This window comes from Mytilus californianus, unplaced genomic scaffold (assembly GCF_021869535.1).
Source record: "Mytilus californianus isolate M0D057914Y unplaced genomic scaffold, xbMytCali1.0.p SCAF_4, whole genome shotgun sequence".
Classification (NCBI taxonomy): Eukaryota; Metazoa; Mollusca; class Bivalvia; order Mytilida; family Mytilidae; genus Mytilus; species Mytilus californianus.
The window spans coordinates 83,334,504-83,359,430 of NW_026262690.1; the positions used below are offsets into that span (position 1 = coordinate 83,334,504).

Genomic DNA, 24,927 nt, shown 5'->3' on the forward strand with positions numbered 1-24,927 from the left:
TATATGGAAAAATTGCTGAATTTTTGGTTTCCGTTCTCTAACTTTAGTTTGCCTCAACCAAATGTTATAAAACTTAAACAGAATGCTTATGACCATAAAACACACATCAAGTTCGAATTTGGGTGGCGTCACTTTTACAGTTCTCTAGTTATATCCCTTTATAATGTTATATGCCAGCAGGCGGATCATCTGTGTCACATGAACACATTCTCCATTTATGTTTTCTTGAGTATGTGGAGATATCTTAAATTTGTTGATGATTCAATGCCAAAAGACTAAATAAAAACTTAAGGATAGGTATTTTGAGGCATAAAAACTTGAATAGGTAAAACAAATCCATTAACATTTATAAATTTTAATTTGGCCTCAGTAAACTAGATGATTGATATTGAAATATGCTGTTTCACTGATGTCATAAATTAAAGATATTTGATTCTGTTAAAAAAACATTTACATGTTTTGTCTGCCTGCAGCACATGTTTCTGGAGTAGCCTTTATCATGTACACAGACCAAACGTTTTAGAGCCAAATTATAAAGCAATGGAGAGCACAAAAACCTATATTGCCTTATTAATAACAGAACAGCGGAAACCATTTAATGTTAAATCTTAAGTAAAAACCAAATATTTAATACAATCTTTTAATTTCAGTGTCAGAAAATTTCCTTGAAATCCATCACACTTTTGAAGTCATTTTACGAAAATCTGTGACTATTCTTTTATTAAGTAGTTTATAATTTTTACCTGTGGAACAGTCATGACAGTTCTTCAATAAATTTGAGGCATTTTGCTTATTGGTTGATTTAATTATAGAACAAAGCTAAATATGCAGTTAAACGTAATGTTCAAGCAAGTAAATACGGCAAATACAGGCTGCTTTAGATCTTTGAGTTTACATCATATAGATTAACTATGTCATTTTCTTGGTCTTATTAATGTTCAGAAAAATCAATTTAGAAAAGATACTGCAGAATGTATATAAATGTATGCTGAAGCCTACTGAAATATAAATTTTTCTTAAAAGCCTTTATTTGATATGAAATTAAAAGGTAGAATGAGTTTTAGAGTATAATAGTCAATAGTATGTATCTGTAATGGTTTTTAATAGATTCAGGTGCTCAGAACAGGTATTGTGGTTGAATATTATAATCCAATAAAAACTTATTATTCATATTTTCAAGGTTTTGATTTTAAATTTAAGATAATTAAAAGAAAGTTAGATTTTCTGTTTATGCACATTGTTTGCTAGTCATGTTTTACCCTCCTGAAAGCAAGGAACACCCTTAAATAATCTGCAAGTAATACATATTTTTATTCCTTGTAAAATCAGTAATGCAGCTGTGAAAAGAGATTTTACATTTTTTTCTATACTGAATTATTTGTAGATTTGTAGAAGTTACATTCAATAATTCCTTAGTAATTCCAAATCAAAGCGAAAAAAAAAAAAAAAATAAAAGTCAAAAGAGTCCACAATCAAGACTATGTCACATTCAAAATAAAAGGTCATTTTCATCTTTATTATGGACTTTTTTGGTCTCAGATTTGCCACTGACATCAGCTATATGAATTTTAGCATGTTTGAATTAAAATGCTTGTCCACAAGCAGTGAATAATAAATATAAATGTCAACAAAAGCTTATATCTTGTACTAATCTCTTCATTGTTCAAATTAATGAACTAATTTTATTGAATCCTATTTTATTTAGAAAAATAACTGAAATTGAGTGGATAGTAGCCTTAAGCCTGTATATACATCCTCTCCAAAATAGTCTGCACTAAGTTTATGCCAAAATATAAAATTTGTTTACTAATTTCATGCAACAAGTCGATTATATTTTACTATCGCAAAGAGTTGCTTTAAATATAAATAAGAAGATGTGGTATGAGTGCCAATGAGACAACTCTCCATCCAAGTCACAATGTGTGAAGAGTAAACAATTATAGGTCAAAATACGGCCTTCAACACAGAGCCTTGGCTCACACCGAACAGCAAGCTATAAAGTACATATAATGTACAAGGTACTAAAACAAAATCTACGGTATAGTTAACTAAAGCAGCAACTTTTGATCAAGAGAAAATACTAAATGTACTGACCAGTTTCAAGAAAACTAGTTTCTGTTGATTCATTATTATTCTAGGGATACTAATTTTCATGGAATTTGTGGGTGTAGGTAAACCACAAATTTGAATATTCAACAAAGTACACATTTGCAATAGACTTGTATGCAGACTTTGGCGCAACCGAGAAATCATGTATCCACAAAAATACAATTTCTCCTCAACCCACGATTACTGGTATCCACGAAAATACATGAATCCACAGTATTTCTAATAAATGTTATGCCTTTGGTTAAGAAAAAGAACATTTTATCATTTACTTAGTCTTACTGAAGCTGTTGCTTAAAGCAAAATGTGATATATATACTGAGTGACAATGTAAAAGCTACACCAATATGTTTTTTTATTGAATAATTATTAAAACCATCCTATCCCACTCAAACCAGTGCTAGGGTCCACACTTGCAGTGATGTGAGAGTCTGTTTTGTTTCATGTTGAAGGCCTCACTGTGACTTCAAGATTAAGAACAGCAATATAAGCACTGTTCCTTTGCTTTTTGTGTGTTTTTTGATGTGCATGTGCTGATTTTTTGGATGGATACCCCATATCCTTTGTTTTTCTATGTATAGGAAAGATCTGTGAAAAAAGAATCAGCAGTGAGCTCAATGTCTAGGAACCTGGGGCTACCAGACTCCTTTAAATATTTTTCCTTTGCAATGCCTTAGATTTACATTTACATGTAATATAATTGTTTTTTTGTAGGAAGGTAAATTAAAAGATACTTGTATGATTGGTCAGTCTGATATTCCTGTGGAAGATAAGACAGTGACGGTAGCATATGGATCAGAGATGACTGGTATTTCATTTATCAACTTTGTATGTTCATCGAGAGATACTGCAAAGGTAAAATTAGAGTTTTAAGATATTACAATCTCAATTTCATGCTAGGTTTACTACAAAGTGAGTTTCAAATTTGACTGTTTCCAGGGTCAAACCTGTTTATTATGCTAATCTTTCTAGTCTGTAATTTCAGTAAAATAATAAAGGGGACATAATTTCGCAATTGTATCTTAATATTTGAATTAGAAAAATTAGACTCCTCAAAGTTACCCATTATACAGAAATTTCAGCATTACTTGAAAATGTGACTCTCATGTAATGATATGATTGTCAGATTCTAAGATGGAACAACTTTCGCATGGAATGATATGATTGTCAGATTCTAACATGGAGATCACTCTCCCTGTCTCATATCAGATTGTCAGATTCATTCTCTAGTGTTATAATATTGAGTATTTGTACTGGCGAAAAATTAATAGTTTTTATCAGCCAGCATGTACATGTACTTATAAAAGTGAAGCTGAAGACATTGGACATTTATCTTTCTTCATTCTGATGGCCAAATTAATTTCAGTAGAAGGAAAACCTTTACATTGTTTTTATTTGTTTTATTGTTGTGTCTTCATTTTGTGTAGTTTCTTTTCTTTAGCATTTTAGGTAAAATTTGAATTTTTCATGTTTTTCTAGCTCTGGTGTGATGAACTGTTATTATATGCCTATAACCTGTTAGCAGCTAATGGGAATGTGTTAACATTTCTGGAAAAGGCTCACACTAAAATTACTCATGTACTGGATGTTAATGGCAGGATACCAGTTAAAAAGTAAGTACATGTTAATATTACATAAATTTAAATGATGTATCATGCAATAACAAATGCTCAATTACACTTAGGTATTTCATCGCCTTGAGTTGTCTTTTTCATCATGACTCAAATTAACACTAGTAAGATTCCTTTAAGGATGTAAATTATAGCGTTAACAGTTGAAAATATGATTGATTGCTGGAGTTCAAACTCACCACTTTAGATTTGACAGGCTAGTGATCTGTGTTGATGAACTACTTCCTCTCAGCCACCAAGGCCCTCTGTTAGTTAAGGGCATGAAATATGTATGTGTTATTTTAAATGTTTATTAAAATAACTTGTATATTTGTTCAGAAAATGTATTGGCAGCATTTGATATCTCCATTAGTTTCTTATATTGTGACATCACTAATTGAGACTTTTTTCTGAATGTGTACTTGCCATGAGTAACATGCCAGGTGCCACAAGTGAAGCAAGGTCTACTTTACCCTTTCTTGAGCAACTGGGATCATCCCTGATCTTTTGTTGGTTCCTGTTTCTGAGTGTACTTTTCTATGCATTATTGTTTGGACATTTGTTTGTCTTCATAGTTTGTCTTTTTTGTTGGATTTTCTTGGACTTATGAAGTTTTATTTTCTCTTTAGTATCTTCTGCATAATAAGAAAATTTGTCTCTTTGCATCCTCTTTGCTTCCTGCTTTCAATCCAGAGAAATAAAAAAAAATCTATTTTATTTTCAGCATTGTGAAAATGTTTGCCACTCACAGAGATGACAAGAAAAGAGTAGAAAAGGCTTTAGAATCCATTAATATACAGACAGGCAAGGTATGGGTAGTCACATGATTTCAGTAGATCACATGATAAAAAAGTTATTTATAGATGTTTAAAGTAGGAAAGAGATTTAGAAAATTGCAACTTAAAAAAGTGCTACTATAAATTGACAATTATGTCCATAATAGCTTTTGTCTTTAACATAGTATGGCTTTAAATATTGACATTTACATGTGTAGAATAGTTCATCACGTACTTAGACTAGTTATTATTCTTTATTTATATATTTATTTGCACCTGTTTATAATGTTTCCAGAAACAACTAATTTGGAGTATAGTATAGTTTATAGCAAAAAGCATGTAATTAGTTAATGTATTTTGGTTGATGTTTAGTTGAAAATTTTATTTAAATTAGGTACATCAATAAATTTTTATAGAATCTGAAGTCTATCCATTTCATTGCCATTTTCACCAGTTGAACAGGCTCTCTAAAAAAATGGAGGTTTTAGCTTTTACAAATTATGAATACTTTGAATTTACAGGCTAAGCAGCTGTATTTTACACCGTAACCATGGTAGCAATTGTCATATATCCTAATATTTTCAGAAAGATTTTTGTGGGCAATAATTTTTGTATTTACAGTATTTTGAGTCGTCTCTGTCTCCGAAAAAAAATAAATGAAGTAAATGTTGAGTATTGTAAATTCAGAGATTATTGTGGGTTTTTTATTAATGTGAATAATGGGACTGTATGAGAATGACAATAATAAGAACTTGCATTATGATTTTTGATACATATATATGTACGCAGATTTTTATGAAATCGCAATAATTAATCTTCTATTATAGTCCATTCTTCAAAAATCGCAATAATTTCTAATTCAACAGTATTTGTAACATCTGCTACACATAAGATCTGCCAAATATTTATTTGGCCAAAATGAAATTAGCAAATCTGTTTTGGTTCTGATATTGTTTTAAGGTGATTTTTAGTTGAACAGATTTGAGAGAGAAAAAAAATATTACTTTTTCTAAACCGACTCAAGAATCTTAATGATTTATGATTGTTTGTCCATGTCCATATTATATTTTTTGCTTTCCTAACTTTTTCAATCAGGCATACCTGATGATGATTACTCAACAATCGTTATGTGAACATCCGCAACTTCCTGATGTAGTATAGGTCAAGTAGGGTCATGCACCTAAGCTGTGCAGTATAATTAACATTTAATGACTTGATTGTCCAATAAATATTACATATATAATTTGTAGGTCAAATTTTTTTAAATTTTTATTTTTCGATAATGTTTGTACCAATATTTCTACAGTATTAAACGATTATTTCTACAATAATCTTTCATATCATGCTGGCACGACATATATCTGTGTCCACAGTTTATTCCAATAATGTCTTAAGCAGATTTGTATGAACCTAAGTTTTTTGTTTTGAGATAATATTGACCTTGAAGTACTTCCAGTCAATGAATTCAGATATATGCATTTGTTTAAAACAGTACAGGTAAATTAAATAAATAATCACTATTTATATAGCTTTCAAAAGTGCATTTGGGTTGAACAATATGTAGTTTATACAATTTTCAAGAGTATTTGAAATGTCAGAGTAGCATTACTGGATATAGATAAAATGATATATAACACCTGGTATATCACTATAATAGTACTTTTCAACATGGCATCAAGATTTCTGATGGTATCATATACTGTGGATATTCATTATTGTTCATGGGATACCAATTTTTGTGGATTTCGTGGGTATAGGTAAATCATGCATTTAAATGTTCAACAAAGCACACATTTTCTATAGATTTGTATGCATACTGTTTCAAAACCATGAAATCAAATATCCTCAAAAATACATGAATCCACAGTATGATAGAAATATTTTTGGTTAGAACTTCTCTATTTTATAATAAGCATACATGTGAAAAACTTTTTATTTCTGAACATGTGATTTTTAGATTTTCTCTCTCTTACTTTATTTAAAAACTTTATTTCAGAACATGTGATTTTTGGATTTTCTAACTCTTACTTTGTTAAGAAATATATATCTAACATTTGATTGATTTCTGTTTGTTCTGAAATAATAATTTTTAAAACTAACTATATTTGATTCAAAGGAATTTCTGTGATAAAGTGTTGATATTTTCCTTATGATGAAAGACTTAAACCTAGAAAAACATTAAAAAAACTGGAAGCACAAAAATTTGTAGGAGACTTAAATTGAAAAGCCAAAAACAAATCAAATGTTTGTAGTGTCCTTTAGATATAAAAAGAAGATGTGGTATGATTGCCAATGATACAACTCTCCACAAGAAGCTCCTTGTTATGTAAATTGACCCCACACCCCCGTAATTGTAAATTGATGTGATATTTTTTGCAGGTAAATATGTCAAGGCAGTCTTTCTATCCTGTAAAAATTTACTCATGATATTCATTTCATGCTTCAGCAACCTTTTTTTTTTTTTAAAGAAATCCTATATTTATATTCAGATTCAACACTGCAATATTAACACTAGACCACTTTCGAGTTATATCATTCACCGGTACAGTTCATCAATTTTGCACGTCTTTATGACGTCATTTACCAGATTGAGGGGACCGCCTGTATCCCTGCACTATTCAAGTTCACCAAGTGTCTTCGTGATCGTCATTATGCAGGATAAACTAAAAATAATGTTTATTCTTTAGGTACTTAATCACAATTCCCTAATGACAGCAGTGCTGATTATCAGTTATAAGAATTTAATTTGCTGAATAATTCGTTCCGTATAGCATCATATTTTTTTCAACGGCTCGCTCAACATGGGAAGGAAGTGACAATGCCCCTAAATGCACGAAAGATGTTCACTGAACCCAAACATTTCAATGGAAATGCAATGAACTCGAAAGTGGTCTATTGTAGTCTTGCTGATGTAGCAATCTGTTGCAAAAAAAAATGTGTACCCTTAAGAATATTAGTTGTCACATTTTGTTTTTGGGGGGAAACAGGGAATTTAAGGAACATATAACTTTATGGTTTTTGGAGTAACCTTAAATATACATGAAACTGCACATAATTCTATAGTACTTAGTTATTCTCTAACAGATGGATAGCGAATTAATAAAGGTAACAAAAACTAACTGCATGTCAGCATGGAGAACTTTCATCTTACTTTAATTATAAAATCTGAAACTATTTGATAGTGAGAAATGGATAGAGTTAGAAAAGTTAAAGGGTTTGCTGCCATGTACTCTGACTAAGCATGCAGTTTGTTTTAATTAGTATTTCGTTATTTAATGACCATAATGTGATTCCCTTAAATAGTGTATTATTCCTGCGTCAATATGCATCCTTGTATCAGAGTATTTTCCATTGTACAAAATTTGTCCCTTTTTGTGAAATTTCCTCCAATTCGTACAAAATTTGTCCATTTTTGTGAAATTTCCTCCAATTCCTTATCGACAGATATATTTTTTTTACTTTACTTATGGGAACAAGAAAATATTTTACTTATTATGTAACGTAAAATACCAAAGGTAACAGTTTTCCCTTTTTAAGGAATATTTCACCCTTGCAGAGAAGGAATATATTGTAATTAGTTCCCCTTGTTGTACTCCTGACCAACATTTTGTTCAAAGTTTTATTATGTCACATAGATATGGCTTGATGTTGTTTTAATTGTTTCAACAAAATATTGAAATGTGAAGAATTTAGGAATTCTATTGTGTTGAAGATTTACCAGGCGTTAGTTCACTGTTGATTGTAAAATACTAAAAAAGATCACAATTAATTTCAGCCAAGGTTTTGTGTCAGTGATTATTAAACCTATAAGGGTCGCCCATATCTGTTCCTGCTATATTAAATTCATTAACAAACTTTTTTAGGAATGGGGTAGTTGTAACCAAGTAATGAAGTACCGGGTAAAAGGAAATTTCATGATTTAAGGAAATTCTTTTTATGCAAACACATTGCCCATCTATTCATTTGCACAAATTATTGTTCAAAATATATATCAACCTTTTAGAAGAAACACTTGAGTACCATAGTAACAGGCAACCACATTGCACGAATATAATCTACTACTCCTATATTTAATGTCCACTTTGACCCTCCATACAATGAGATTATGCTATTTTACCTTGAACCAATTCAGAAATTCACCTTATGCCCTCGTAATGTAATTTGCATTGTGCAACCTTAGCGTCTTTGTTAAATAACTTTTGAACCTACCAGACAGTTCGGTTATTTTCTTACAATACAACAGTTTCTGAAAGTTCAGTTAACAAAAAAAAAAATTTTAAAAGTGCTTTTAGGCATTCATATAATGATATACCAATGGCTTTCTAAAAAAAATAGTCTAGAATGCACATATGAAAATATGGTCAAGTCTTCCATAAAATTTTGCTGTCCTAAGCAAAACAAAGGTAGAAATAACACCGTCAAAATGTAAACAGAATATGTTGATATTCAATATTTATGATACTTCTGGTTATCACCATAAGTAGTAATGTTTTGTTACATGACTTTGGTCAGCAATCATCTTCCTTTTTGTTTTACATATAATAGTTCAATTTTTCAAAAAATCAAAGCATTTTGTCTCGCCTGCAAGGAAAATCCTTTGTCTTGTGATGCTGGTTAACAATTGTTAAGTTTTCTGCTTAATTCAGTTTGATAGGAACTACTTGTGATAGATTAATGATATGTATTATATGTATATGCATAACTATCAGTACATATAAGTTTGACGACTATTTCGAGGCCCATGGTCCAGTGACTTTGAATTAATTAGGGATTTTCAATGTTAAGTTTTTGCTTAAGTCAGGAACTACTTGTGATAGATCAATGATATTTTCTATAAAGTGGCATTACTATCTGTACAAATCAGTTTGATGACTATTTCGAGGCCCTGTCCCCTTGGTTATGGTTCAGCAACTTTGAATTGTTGCAATGTTGCAGTCCATCAGATTCTCTTTTTTCGAATTTTCTACTGACAGGCGAGACATATCTCTGTGTCAACAGTTTATCATGAATTCCTAGTTGTAGTTCACTGAAATAGTTTGTCAGAAAGTTGGACATAAATTTATCGCAAATTCTTTTGATGTGAATTTAAGAGGATGCTCTATGTTGTCATATTTGACTTAAAGTAAATAGTGTAGATAATTTCAATAAAAAGCTTTGGGATTCTTTGGTATGATATTTAAGTTTTAATATTTATACCTTAATATTTTTTCATTTTTCTTCAAGGTAACATAATAGAGTTTAGTTATTTTCATATTGCATTTTGGATGATGATGACCTGAGTGTTACAAATTTTCTCAGGGTTAAATTCCAGACAAGTCAACAAAAGAATGATATTAAAATTTCTGTAATACATACAATCGTGAACTTGTTATTTGCCCAAAGTGTATTCTTACAAAAGATTTGATTAAAAACCTACTTATGGCTTACAAGCCAGTAAATGTCAAAACGATTTTAACAACAATACAACAATGCCTAAATGAGATATCAATTTCAGCTGTATTAAATATAAGAGAAGTAATATATATAGGATATCCTCGGTAATTGTAACTCATTAGGGCCATAATTGGCAGGAGAAATACCAATAAACCACATGTATATTTAACAATAGGTGAAGTAATAACTAGAAATCGTTTATATTTTATTGTCCAATAATCCGTGTTGTAACAAATAGATCCAAGGTTATCACATTTTGTCAAACGAGAAACTCCGGTTTAATGCATGTCTGAACATACGATCTCTTAATAAATATTCTTTGAACTACTAAACTTTTCATTTTCTCTTTTTTGATATACAGGTTAATGTTCTGTGATTTATTTATTTATTTTTTTTTTTAAATATTTCGTATTTTGCTTTTATCTTTGCATGTCATTCTAGTGGTATGTCTCTACTTCGATTTTAAGATAAATGTAAATCCAAGGGGGTGGGAGAATTTGTAGTGCAGGTAAATTTTAAATAATTGCGTTGAGATATATAGACCTGTTTTCTTGTACCTCTTGCAAGAAGAAAATCTAAATTTTTGGTGACATATGATAAGCTAGTAATACTTTATTTGTCAATTATGTACTGAGGGTTGAAAATAGCAGAATTTTTATCTGTGTATTGGACTGTAATGTTGAAATTTCACATAGAACCAAGGAAATCCTTTTATCCAGGTTTAACAATGTTTTTTTGTAATTTTACACGGTGTCCATATTGTTCAAGTAGTCATTTTACACATTTGTGGACCTTTCAGTAATATTTTCATCATTAGTAAAGGCGATTTTTTAAAAAATGCAAGTTGATCTACTGACCTATATTTACAATACTGTTTTGTCTTTTTTTTTTGAATTTATGGAAAGGAAAAAGGAAATCCAATATTTTGTGGTGACTACATTCATGTCTGGTTATTTTAAGGAAGGGTTTTCCAGAAAAAACAGATTAGTGAGGACGTAAGAATTCCCCTGTGACCAACTCCTGCTAATCCTTTATATGTTGTTCAGTAGCGTTTAATTATTTAAATTCTTCAGTTTATCATCATTGATTTGAACTTTACTTGACCTATTTTTAGTTCAGTTTCTGTTAAATGACATATAATATAGTACATTGCTAATTTCTGTAACAATTTTCACAAAACTTATTTTTGCATGAATTAACACTGCAATATAATTTCGTAAAAGGTAGTGATAATTTTATATTGTGTAATATGATGTTGATAATGCTAGCCGTCAGAAATGTCTAAAGTACGATTCTATGAATATCTTTACAGCATGAAACGATCGATCCAAATACATTTAGCTTTGACATGTTCTTTCACTTTTACCGACAATTGGTTGGACGAACTGAAGTTGATAAAGTGTTTGATGAAAGGTATGTTAAAGGCTAAGATATCATCAAGGGATGCAGTGTTGGTGTCTGGGGTGGATCCAGGATTCCAGGAAACGCATATATAATTGTCTGTGGTGGTAAAAATGTGAGGGAAAATTTTCATGCCCCCGCCGCTAGGCTCAGGGGCATTAAGTGTTACGTTTGTCCGTCTGTACGTACGTATGTCCCAAATTGGTTTCCGTTTCCATTCTCTATAGTTTGCCTCAACCAAATGTTATGAAACTTATACACAATGCTTATTTCCATAAAACACAGACCAAGTTCCCTTAGACACATTCTCCATTTATTTTGGAAGATTTTATGCCAAAAAATGATGTTTTTTCAGCTAAATTCTCCATTCAGTGTCACAGTCCAGGTATATTTTTCGTCAGTTTGACCTATTGGTGAGACTTTCTTGTAAACTTTTAAGAATTAAAGTGTAAGCTCTTTGTCCAAACATTGATGCTTAATAGCGGGCACAGATTGTATAAATAAATAATCTGAAAATAATTAGTTTTAGAAGTCTAGAAATACTGCCCCGTATGGTAATAAGATTACTGGTACATATGATCATTTGTAAATTTGACACTTGAATAGGTGTCTTTTCAAAGTCACATAGTGGGAGATACTACATATTAAAAAATGATCTGAAGGGAGATTTAGGCTAGAAGCTATTTCACCTGGTTTTTTTTCATAAAAATTGTTACTTTTTAGTTTGCAGTTAGATAAACAATGTTCAAAATATTTTTTCTATCTCAATATTCAAGTGAATCTAGTTATTAATGAATTAATTAACCCCAAAAAAAATGTCTGGAAATAGTCCACTTTCTATTGTGTATACAAACAATGTTTTGGAAAAAATTGGTCAGGAAAACATATAATAAGTAATAGACTTTTATTTAAATCAGAATCGCAAATACTCACGATAGTTTTGTGAAGGGTCAAAATATCACCAGTAATTATGAATGTTGATGAAGATCATATTATCCTCAGTAATCATGATAATTTTGTGAAAGGTCACATTATCACAAATAATCATGATAGTTTTGTGAAAAGTAACATTATCACCAATCACCAGTAGTCATGATAGTTTTGTGAAAGGTCACATTACCGCCAGTAATCATGATAGTTTTGAGAAAGGTGACATTACCACCAGTAATCATGATAGTGTTGTGAAAGGCACATTATCACCAGTAATCATGATAGTTTTGTGATCGGTAACATTATCACCAGTAATCATGATAGTTTTGTGAAAGGCACATTACCACCAGTAATCATGATAGTTTTGTGAAAAGCACATTATCACCAATAATCATGATAGTTTTGTGAAAGGTCACATTGTAATCATAATAGTTTTGTCAAAGGTCTCGTTATCCTAAGTAATCATGATAGTTTTATGAAAGGGCATATCATCACCAATCACCAGTAACCAATTGTTTTGTGAAAGGTCACATTATCACCAGTAATCATGATACTTTTGTGAAAGGTCACAATATACAAATAACACATAGCTGAGAGGGTGATAGAGCAGATTGTAACCCTGAGAAATGTGTCAACTGAGGCGAAGCCAAGGTTGACAATGTCTTTTCGAGGGGTAACAATCTGCTTTATCACCCTCTCAGATATGTGTTATTTAATTTATTATACTAAATGTTCTGTTATTACTGTCTATTAAATTTCCAATTCAAAGTAATAAACTATGACGTCTTGTACGTAACAACCAACCGTATTTAATAAAGCGCACACTTGATCAAGCGTCTCTGTGAAGGGTACTAGAGTATTTACCATAGGATAGAGTAAATGTCTCCCTCGTATTAACCAATCAAAATCTGGCATTTTGACATGAAGCATAATTATATCAATTGTTATCATGATACTTTTGTCAAAGGTCACAATATCACAAGTAGTCAAGTTTGCTTTGTGATTTCTTTTCATAACATTTTGATCACAGAGAAAAAAATAATCCAATTAAAAAAAATCCTGTTCAAATTGATAATTGGACTTCACAGTTATTTAATTATTTATATTGATACAGGAAGGATCCCACAGTATTGCATTTATTTAACTTCATTATTTTAACTTTTTGATATTAATCTTCTTCTCAAAATAAATTAATTTACATATTAATAAAAAAATATATAATTTACGGTGTTTATTCTACTTGTTTATACAGTTATATAATAAAGTATAAATTCAAGGTCAAGGTCAAGTAATTAACCGTCAATCAAATTGATTATTTATTTTGATATCAATGTTTAATTATATGAAGTTATAGTGTTTATGACATTGAAATGTATGAGACATAAAACTTCAGTAATAATTTGTCTACATTAATTTTTATGCATCACCAATAAGTGGGTGTTACCCATATTCTGGTATCATTCCCTCTGAAAGGAATCGTGAACCCATTCCACATGGCATATTTCATAATATTTTGCTGTTATGTCTTAATACTGTAAATTCAGAAATTATTGCGTGCATTTATTATTGCGATTTTGTCATTTTAGACTAAAACGCGATTTTAATTTTTGCTATATTGAGAAAAATCCTGTTTAATTCATATAAAAAATTTAAAGATGCGAGTTTAAATTATTGCGATTATAACCCTGTCGTATTTTTCGCAATAATAAAAACATCGCAATAATTTCTGAATTTACAGTAAATGAAAGGAGATATAGATATTGAGCTGATTTTTGGTTACAATGCTGTTACTGATTATGAATGCATTTCTTTCTGGAATCCCGAATTGTAGTCCTTTCCTTATTGCACAGGCTGGACTTAAAACATTGCTTTGCATTGTTTGAAAGCTAATTTATGGCCATAAAATCCTATTTTTTCAAGGAAGCCCTATATCATATCTTTTAAGCATTTATTGGAAACTGCACCTTTAATAAGTCTGATTTCATATTCATTTAGGAGGCTGGGAAAGGGTTATTTTATTACAGTTTGTTTTCAATATTTACTTCACATGTTTTCGTCCTTGATGCTTGAGCACAGTCATTATTAACCAAGTTTCTTTCAAATTGGTTAAAAAGCAATGTTCAAGCTTTATCTTATTTTCTCAATCATCATCATGAAATGGCCATTTTATTTCCCATTTGTCTGTGCATTTACCCCTCCTTTATGACCCTCTTTTATGCATGGGCAGGTAGAAAGCCATATTCCAGTTGTTTTTGAGAGAAAATTAGCACAGGAATATGTCAAGCTGCAAATATACCATATATATAAAAAGAAGATGTGGTATGATTGCCAATGAGACTAACTCTCCACAATAGACCAAAATGACACAGAAATTAACAACTATAGGTCACTGTATGGCCTTCAACAATAAGCAAAGCCCATACCGCATAGTCAGCTATAAAAGGCCCCAAAATGACAAATGTAAAACAATTCAAAGGAGAAAACATGCTTATTAAGTACTATTATATAGAAATGAGATATTAGAATTTTTATGCCCCTGCCGTAGCGGAGGGGGCATTAAGATTTACCCTTGTCCGTCTGTACGTCCGTACGTCCCAAAATTGGTTTCCGTTCTCTAACTTTAGTTTGCCTCAATCAAATGTTATGAAACTTATACACAATGCTTATTACCACAAAACACAGATCAAGTTTGAATTTTGGTGGCGTCACTTTTACAGTTCTAGAGTTATGCCCTTTACAAATGGAAAAATTGCTGAATTTTTCGTTTCTGTTCTCTAACTTGAGTTTGCCTCAACCAAATGTTATGAAACTTATACACAATGCTTATTACCACAAACACAGATCAAGTTTGAATTTTGGTGGCGTCACTTTTACCGTTTTAGAGTTATGCCCCTTTGCAAATGGAAAAATTGCTGAATTTTTTGTTTCCGTTCTCTAACTTAAGTTTGCCTCAGCCAAATGTTATGAAACTTATAAACAATGCTTATTACCACAAATCTCAGATCAAGATTAAATTTGGGTATTGTCACTTTTACAGTTCTTGAGTTATGTTCCTTTATAACATTATATAGAAGCGGGTGCATCGTCTGTGTCCCATGGACACATTCCCCATTTATCTTTTTTACATGCTACCTCAAAAGGTAAGAGACATATCACCCTCAAGACACATTATTCTGACTAAGCCAGTCAATGGGAGCAAATGAGGGAGATATTTTCAATTGAAATTTTAGTGACGATAGAAACCATGTCTGAATGATTTAGGTATCTTAACAACTCTTATTTTTACTGGGGCAAGTTTTAGAGGACTTTTAAAATCATGGTTTTGCTTCAGTTAGATATGCAGCATATAATGATGAAGATGATGGATTGATAATTAACGTCCAGCGGTAAATTAATATGCATATTCAGGATGAGAACATGATAATGAAATATAAATATTAACCCTGCTTTGTACTAGAACGACACACTTGAGCTGGCATTTTAACATGAGAGTTCACAAAGTAAAAGTCTGCAGGAAGACATGTCACCTTACCCGGACACATTATTCTGACTCTGAATTGACCAGTCTTTGCTCTTACTCCTTAATGTCGAGCGTTAAGTGGAGAAGCAGCAAGTACTAATTTTAAAGTCTTTTATTTGACCCTCCTGGGGTTCAAACCAATGACCTCCCACACTTGAGGCGAACACGCTACCACCGAGGTGGTGTTTCAGCATATAAGCTGTTGCTGATGTTTATAGACTGGTATGTGTTATCCATTAGAATGGATACTGATTCAAAAGCAAACAGGATATAGGAAGAAGATGTGTTGAAAGTTGTTTTTATTTCTCATTTATAGTGGTGCAAAGAAAAAGCCAATTTTAACAGTGGATCAGTTTTGGCAGTTTTTAAATAAAGAACAACGGGATCCCAGACTAAATGAAATTCTGTACCCACATTGTACACTGTCAATGGCTCAGGAGTACATATCTAAGTATGAAACAAAAGTTGGAATGGCTGACAAAGGTAAGAAAATTATTTTTCACACATGTCTATATATGCATTTACTCTATGTTTTCGGAAAGAAAATTAGCAAATTGCTCACATTCTGCACAAGGATGCATATTTTGAACAAATTTATAGCAAAAGTAAGGTATACCTTGTATGTTTGTTATATTTTTTTTTCTACATGTTTTGGTGGATTGAGTATATACGTACCTAATAAGTCGTGCACAAATAGCAGTATAAATGACAATTATTGATGGGAATTTCAATGTCTTTATTTTCTGACTTACCCAAAAGCCTTTTTTTCATTTCAAGGCTACCAGTATACACAAAAATACAAATATACTTTTGAACAACTTGTTTATTCATTTGTTAATGTAGGTTTTCAGTATCACTGACCAAATAAAAGTGATTTTTTTTCCAAATGATTTTTTTTCTCATATTTAAGATGGTTCCTTATTGGTGTATAAGTATATATGGATTTTTACATACTAAATGACTCCAGTAGATATAGCTTGGCACCATTGTAGGTTATTACAGCACATTTATACATTTATTATACATTTTGTGTAAAAGCAGTTCAGTATAGCACATTTATACATCTTTTGCAAAAGCATTTAATAATAGTATTTCATAATAACATTTGTATACATTTTATGCAAAAGCAGTTCATAATTGCATATTTATATATACATTTATAAGTTCTTTATAGTACATTTATACATTTTGTGCAAAAGCAGTACATTTACACTGAGCACATGTGTTGATTTAGCTGACATTGATTCAACAAATATTTGAATTGACTCAGAGATGCAGTGAATTGTATAATAGTAAATATATATATATATATACTAAACAAACACATTCTACAAAAGTATTGAATTGATGTTACACACGTGTAGAATCTGCACAATTAGATGGCTAAATCACAAGTGTGCATTCAGCTTAACAAAATTTTTTTTTGGAAATGTTTAATTTTGTAATGAAATTTTAATTGAAATTAAATTTAAAATTAATGTGAATATTACATTGCAGACTATAATCATATTTATTGCACATATATCTTTTTACACTGAAGCAGTTTATTAACTATACAGGATTAGGAAAAACTATGGAATTTGTCTAATACATGTTATGTCCCTTTACAACTTTGTATAAATACAGATACATATTATATAGTCACATTGAATTTTGTGAACAATTGCTGTGTAAGGTTTTGACACATAAGTGTAAAAAGTATAAAGTATTGTCTAATGCATTACATTTATTTTGATGTTTTAAAACTATTTACAACTTAAATTATGTAAATGTTAAACAGTTTTTTGCAAGTAGTAAGTTATATTTTGAATTTCTGTACATAAATGTTTAAAAGATTTAGCTGAAATTTATTGAATTGTTCAATTGCAAGAAAATTTATTAACACAGTACAGTATGAGATGTATAGAATAATGGCGTTTTTGTTTTTGATCCTGACTATCAGCAAGAATATCAAGCGAGCCTGCAAGGGCCAGCTGATATTCGAGCTGATAAAGTCAGTATCAAAAAATAAATTCCATTTTTCTTTTTATCGACAATTTGTTTCAACAATATGTGTTTTTGGTGAGAATATGAACTAAAATGAATCAATTACTTAGTAAAACTACTTTTACGCGTACAAAAGTTGTGGTAGTTGTTCAGTTTTATCAAGGAAGTCGTGTGCATTTCATTGATAGATTAACACCAATGAACATGAACACAAGATGTTGCTGCACTGATATGTGCTGTCATTGCCTAATATTTTTGAGTATCAAGTCCTGTCCATGATCTACACAAATATTAGGCAGTAGGACCAAAGGAAAAATGTAGAAATTGCTGATAATGAGTGTTATTTGGTAAACAATTGTCTATGAAAACTGGCAAGATTTTCGCTATTTGTAATGTTTAAACAGAGGTATATATAGTAAGAAGATCATTTTAATTATATATATACTTAAGTATTCATAGTTTTTTGTTCCCAAACAGTAGCATTTTGTTTTTGCTGTTAAACTTAATTTCTGCAGCAGTAAATACAAGTCTGAAATGTCTGATCAATATTGAGTTACTCAAACACTGAAGTTACAAAGTGTGGACCTTATCCATATTCAAAATGTTTTGTATACACAGATTTTTTTGTTATCATTTTAAAATGTTACACTTAACCAATAATTGAATTGTTTAATTTTCTATTTTATTATCCATATAGAGAAATCAGCAAGAGCTACACATGCTACAAGAGTGTTTAAAAAAAATGTTTGAAAAAAAACAATAGTTAAACTTGATAAAGCCATAAAATTTTTTTTGGAAAAATCAAACTGAAGTTAAACTTGATAAAGTCATACAAAATTATTTGAAAAATCAAACTAAAGTTAAACTTAATAAAGCCATAGAAAATTATTTGAATAATCAAACTGTAGTTTAACTTGATAAAGCCATTTAAAAATTATTTGAAAAATCAAACTGTAGTTAAACTTGATATGATTGTGAAGCCATGATGTGAACATGGCCATATATTTCACGTAGCAAGCAAATTTAATGTTCTTTCCAGTAAATGGATTGGACAGTCAGTAATTCATTATAAAAATCAAATCACCTGAACTTGAAAATGAGTTGATTAGACAGTTAGTAATTCATTATAAAAATCAAATTATCTCAACTTGAAAAATTCTTCATTAAAGTGTTAAGTTGCTTATTAAAAATCTTTGTTTGATTTTCTGCATGAAAATCTCATACAATAAGAATGGACTAAAAATTATGAAAACAAGGGTACAGAGATAGATACATATGGCAGGATACAGTATTGATGTTAAAATTAACTTGATTTACTTGTAGTAGATTGGATTTTTAAACAGATTATGAGTTTTCCATTAGAATAAGGACCAACAAATCTGTCCTTGAGTTTTGACACGTTTCCATCAATATATTTAATGGCAAAAAAATAATGAATAGCATTTGTATCCAAAGTGAATTATTTTTAAAAATAAAATCTGTTTGTTGATGTTGGATAATCAAGACATAGAATCTATTTCATATAACATGAATATATCTAATAAATAACCATTTTCTCATTTAAACCACTTGTTTAAAGTTATGTCTTTGTAATCTTTCAATCAAAAAACTATTTTCATGAAAGTGAATCTTTTCAATTCATTTTTAGTGCAATCTGTCTATATTCACATCATTTTTATGCACTTTTTCTCACATCATCACATTTTTTAGCCGATGAAGGTAAGAGGCATGTTTAAATGTGGCATGTGTTTAGACTAGACAGTCTTACAATACACCATCCTGTTTGCTCACCTTGTGAAAAGGATTGTTTTGCGCCCTAATTTGTCCATCTAGAATAGAGGAAAATTTGTGTTGATCATGGGACACTTTAAGCTATTCTTCCTTAAAGCAATATGCTATTTGTTGTTCCTCATCATATTCCTGAACGCATAGTTTTTTTTTGCAATCATGAGTTATCACTCTAAACCAAAAGAATGTCCTGCCCTTAATAGCTGTTCACATCTTGGTTGACATTAACAGACTTTTACAACTATTACCTGCACTGTCAATAACTGTGATTTACACACTGTGGACACAAGGTCTACGTTTGAGAACGGTCAAGGCCTATGCTATAGGAATCAAACTTTGGACTTGACTAACAAACAAATTCAGATTTTCAATATGCTGGCTAAGAAGTACAGCCTGTGTGAAGCCATATTGTAAGCCTACCAATTCTTGTGTTTATTCCTACATGCTTTGTTCTAATTAGAGATTTCGTTCTCAATATGCATGAAATATTTGCCACTGGGTGTAAAGCAAACACAATTCAATAAATGTAAATAGAAAAGAGACAATACCAGTTTTAGACTCCCATTGTAATCTATGTAGGGATCACACTCTAATGAGACCATGGAGGATGTCCCCATTTTATGTGCAGCCCATTGCTTCAACATTAACTACAGGATTATTGTCGTAAAAACATATACTGGTGTGAAAGTGGTGGTAAGTGGTGACAAATAGGTGTATTGTAAGCTGTAAGTTTAATAAACAATTTGCATTCATTATCAATGTCCATAATTTCTGTTTAATTTTTAAGTTGAAAGGTCAAATGTCACTTTATATTAGAATAGATCTTAATACAGCACATGAGCATGGTCTTATTCCTCATTTTCATCATAAATAACATTTTTATTTTATTGAATTTTATTTTCACAGTTCTTTTTTAAAATAGATTAGTTATTTTTATGGTTCTTTATTAAAAAAGATATTAGATATTTTATTTAGATAGTACACACTATATATCATTCTTTTTGTTATCATAGGTTTAGAAAGAAAAACAAATGTACCAGATCAGTTGATTATTTAAAACAAGTATTTGATATTAAATGATATCAAATATCAGTGGGTTGTAATAGTTTATTACTTTGTAGTTTACGGTCAAATAGAAAACTTGTATGTTTTACAAATCTGACCAACTTGTTTCATTACCATTTATGAACAAGATGATTTTGGAATGGTTTCTCTCTGGAAGAAAGAAGTAAAAGATATATATGCAAACCAACTATCCTTGTGTCAATTTTAGAAATGAAGTTTTTATTGGAAAATAAATAAAGTGCACAAAAAAAACCAAAAAAAAAAAACCATACATGTTGGTCACCACCCATTGGTGGCCTTTCGGCTGTTGTCTGCTCTATGGTCGGGTTGTTGTCTCTTTGACACATTCCCCATTTCTATTCTCAATTTTATGGACTTTGATGCATATAATTAGGGTAACCAACAGTGGTCATTTAAGAGATATATTTTTGGCATCAAATCAAAGTCTAAAACAATAGCCATAACCTTGAGGTCGTGTTTTCCTCACTTGGTTTGGAAACTTATTAGTAATAAATAAAGATTTGAGGTATACTTATATGAGACATCAACCCAACAATAAAGAACAATTTTTTTGATTAGATAAAAATAATCACATCTTTTTTGCCCCTCAAAAGATTCATTAAAAGGTATGGCTTTTCCAGTTAAAGAGTGTTTCAATAGAATCTGTTATTACTAGTTTAACGTCAGGTAAAGTATATATACTGAAATTTCAAATATTGTTGCCGGAGTTATTGATCTGTTAGCATGATTATGTCCTTATGGGAATTATCCATGTCATGCAATTTTAATGTCCAGTATGAAATACAGCCTAGGGATAAGACAATGTATGATTAAATTTAATAATCTTTGTTTTCTCTCTATCAATCATTAAGGATTGATCAAAATTAACCTGTTAATGAGTGTCATGATTTAGTTATATTTAAGGATTCATATTTCATTAGCAGAAAAACCACGGTTGGAGAAATCTGTTGGTCCTTTATAGAGAAGGGTGGAAGGACCTTTTTCAGGAATTCATGAGTAGCCAGTTTAATTGTTGAGAATTCAGGATTTAACTTTATCGAAATGTGGGAATGTACACATTATTTTCACAGGAATTTGTGCTTTGGAATCCCTCTTACCCCCTATTTAGACTCCAGTTCAAATTTTTGAATGTTTTTTATGGACTTAGGATTACATAGTAAACATTATTGAACAAGATTCAATGGATTTACATTTCACTATGCTTTTTTAATATTTCAAGTTTTTATAAATAAATTGCATTTTCCTCCTTGAATAAATAAAATTTAGATGAAATTATTGAATTTTGATCAATTACATGGCTGTAGGGGTATCACATTGATGCAACATTGGAATCCAGTTCTGATACATCTAGCAAGGTCACACAATTAAATAACAAAAAATCATTTATCTTCATATAAACTATAAAACATCTTTTTTGGTTGTTTTTGGTGAATTGGTACATAATAACTTCAAAAACCCAAGTAATTTTACACTCGGATCAATAAATCATTTTCTTTTTCCAAAAAGGCTGGGACTTTAATTTTTTTTTTTATTCTTCAAGTAGTTTTTATACGACCGCAAAAATTAAAAATTTTTTGGTCGTATATTGGTATGACGTTGGCGTCGTCGTCGTCGTCGTCTGAAGACACATTGGTTTTCGCACTCTAACTTTAGTTTAAGTGAATGGATCTCCGTGAAATTTTACCATAAGGTTCAATACCACAAAAGGAAGGTTGGGATTGATTTTGGGGGTTATGGTACCAACAGTTAAGGAATTAGGGGCCAAAAAGGGGCCAAAAATAAGCATTTTTGTAACTTCCAGACATAACTTGTGTGTTAGTGTATGGATCTCTCTGACATTGTACCACAAGGTTCCATATCACAAAGGGAATGCTGGGATTGATTTTGGGGGTAATTACCTCAAAATGTAAGGAATTAGGGGCCAAAAAAGGGGCAAAAAACAAGCATTTTTCTAGTTTCATGATAATAACTTGTGTGTAAGTGTATGGATCTTTCTGAAATTGAACTACAAGGTTCCATATCACAAAGGGAAAGCTGGAATTGAGTTTGGGGATAATTGCCCAAAACGTTTAGGAATAAGGGGCCAAAAAGGGGCCAAAAATAGCATTTTTCTAGTTTCCAGACAATAACTTGTGTTCAAGTGTATGGATCTCTCTGAAATTGTACTGCAAGGTACCATACCATAAAGGGAAGGCTGGGATTGATTTTGGGGGTAATTGCCTCAAAATTTCAGGAATTAGGGGCCAAAAAGGGGAAAAAAACAAGCATTTTTCTAGTTTCAGGACAATAACTTGTGTTCAAGTGTATGGATCTCTCTGAAATTGTACTGCAAGGTACCATACCACAAAGGGAAGGCTGGGATTGAGTTTGGGGGTGATGAATCATAAGGGGTTTCAAAAAAATTTGGGGGGGGATTTTTTTTTTCCTTTTTTTTTCTTTTAAAATTTTCCATTTTAAGTTGGTTATTTCTGATTTATATTTAAAAGCAAATAATAATGATATGGTAGGAGATACATACCAAACAGGATGTGTAAATTATTATATAATAAGTATTGTGCAATAGCAAGAAATTTTCAATTGCACAGTATTGCACAATAGCAAGAAATCTTCCATTGCACAGTATTGCGCAATAGCAAGAAATCTTCAATTGCACAGTATTGCGCAATAGCAAGAAATATCCAATAGCACAATATTACGCAATAGCAAGAAATTGTCAATTGTACAGTATTGGGCAATAGCAAGAAATATTCAATTGCACAGTATTGTGCAAAAGAAGATACTTCGTATAAATTACTTATTTCTTGACCAATTTCAATGGGGTTTTATTCTTGAATTCTTGGGGTTCTTTAATATGCTGAATCTAACCGTGTATTAAGTTTTTGGATTTTGGGCCCCGTTTTTAAATTGGTCCACATTGAGGTCCAAAGGGTCCAAAATTGAACTTTGTTTGATTTCATCAAAAATTGAATTATTGGGGTTCTTTGATATGCCGAATCTAACCGTGTATTTAGATTCTTAATTGTTGGTTCCGTTTTCAAATTGGTCTACATTAAGGTCCAAAGGGTCCAAAATTAAACTTAGTTTGATTTTAAAAAAAATTGAATTCTTAGGGTTCTTTGATATGCTGAATCTAAACATGTATTTAGATTTTTGATTATGGGCCCAGTTTTCAAGTTGTTTCAAATCGGGGTCCAAAATTAAACTTTGTTTGATTTCAACAAAAATTGAATATATGGGGTTCTTTGATATGCTGAATCTAACCATGTATTTAGATTTTTGATTTTTGGGCCCCGTTATCAACTTTGTCCACATTGAGGTCAAAAGGGTCCTAAATTAAACTTTGTTTGATTTCATCAAAAGTTCTTAGACCACATTCATTCTGTGTCAGTAACCTATGCTGTGTCAAATATTTAATCACAATCCAAATTCAGAGCTGTATCAAGCTTGAATGTTGTGTCCATACTTGCCCCAACTGTTCAGGGTTCGACCTCTGCGGTCGTATCAAGCTGCGCCCTGCGGAGCATTTTATTTGTTCTCAAAAGAGGTTGACCATTGCAACATTGATATGCATACAAAACATTGAATATGCAATAATAATATTACTCAGAAAAATGAATTTTCAAAAGAAATATTGAACTAACGATTTAAAATTACAAGATATTCCTCTGTGTTTTCTCAAATATTGTACTCATCTTGAACATGCATGAAATATTTGCCATTGGACTCTTAAGCAACCAACAATCAATCAATCAAATATCTTACGACTATTATAATCATAAGTAAAACTAACATGATCATGAAAGAAGAGTGATTTTTCATCAAAATAACAGCTGATCTTTTGAATCTCTGACATGTTTCTATTTTTCTGATTACAGGTCAAGTGACACAAGAGGGTTTTCTGAAGTTTCTGATGGGAGAAGAGAACAATGTGGTTGCTCCAGAGCTGTTGGATTTGAGTCAAGAAATGACACATCCTTTGGCTCACTACTTCATAAACTCTAGCCATAATACATACTTAACAGGTATTCAATTTCAATATTTAATACCCCCCTCTCACCTTTTTAAAGGATAAAGGGGGTATGCTGGTATACAGATGTCTGTCTGTCTAACACATTTCTGTCACATTTTTTCTTCACAACCACGTCATAGCTTCTTGAGATATGGCACTAAGTTTCATCTGGGTACGTCATACTGTGTAAAACTTTTTTTTGTCACCTTATTATTGAGCAGGGGTGTATTTTGTTTGCAATAGCTCAAAATTCATCGTGTTTTTTATATCTGTTTGAACATT

The 24,927-nt window shown here is 31.0% G+C and overlaps 1 protein-coding gene across 4 annotated transcripts in view; it reads left to right on the forward strand.

Annotated features, from left to right (window-relative positions):
• The window catches only part of LOC127738726 (1-phosphatidylinositol 4,5-bisphosphate phosphodiesterase beta-1-like), a 94,914-nt gene that overhangs the window by 28,761 nt on the left and 41,226 nt on the right, over positions 1 to 24,927 (forward strand). For 3 of the 4 annotated variants that reach the window (XM_052250063.1, XM_052250066.1, XM_052250065.1), the window contains exons 4-10: positions 2,821 to 2,961; positions 3,586 to 3,719; positions 4,441 to 4,525; positions 7,577 to 7,597; positions 11,238 to 11,338; positions 16,093 to 16,259; positions 24,512 to 24,658. In XM_052250063.1, the coding sequence (XP_052106023.1) occupies positions 2,821 to 2,961; positions 3,586 to 3,719; positions 4,441 to 4,525; positions 7,577 to 7,597; positions 11,238 to 11,338; positions 16,093 to 16,259; positions 24,512 to 24,658 (796 nt within the window). The remainder of the gene's footprint in view (positions 1 to 2,820; positions 2,962 to 3,585; positions 3,720 to 4,440; positions 4,526 to 7,576; positions 7,598 to 11,237; positions 11,339 to 16,092; positions 16,260 to 24,511; positions 24,659 to 24,927) is intronic. The other variant, XM_052250064.1, reaches the window with a different exon arrangement.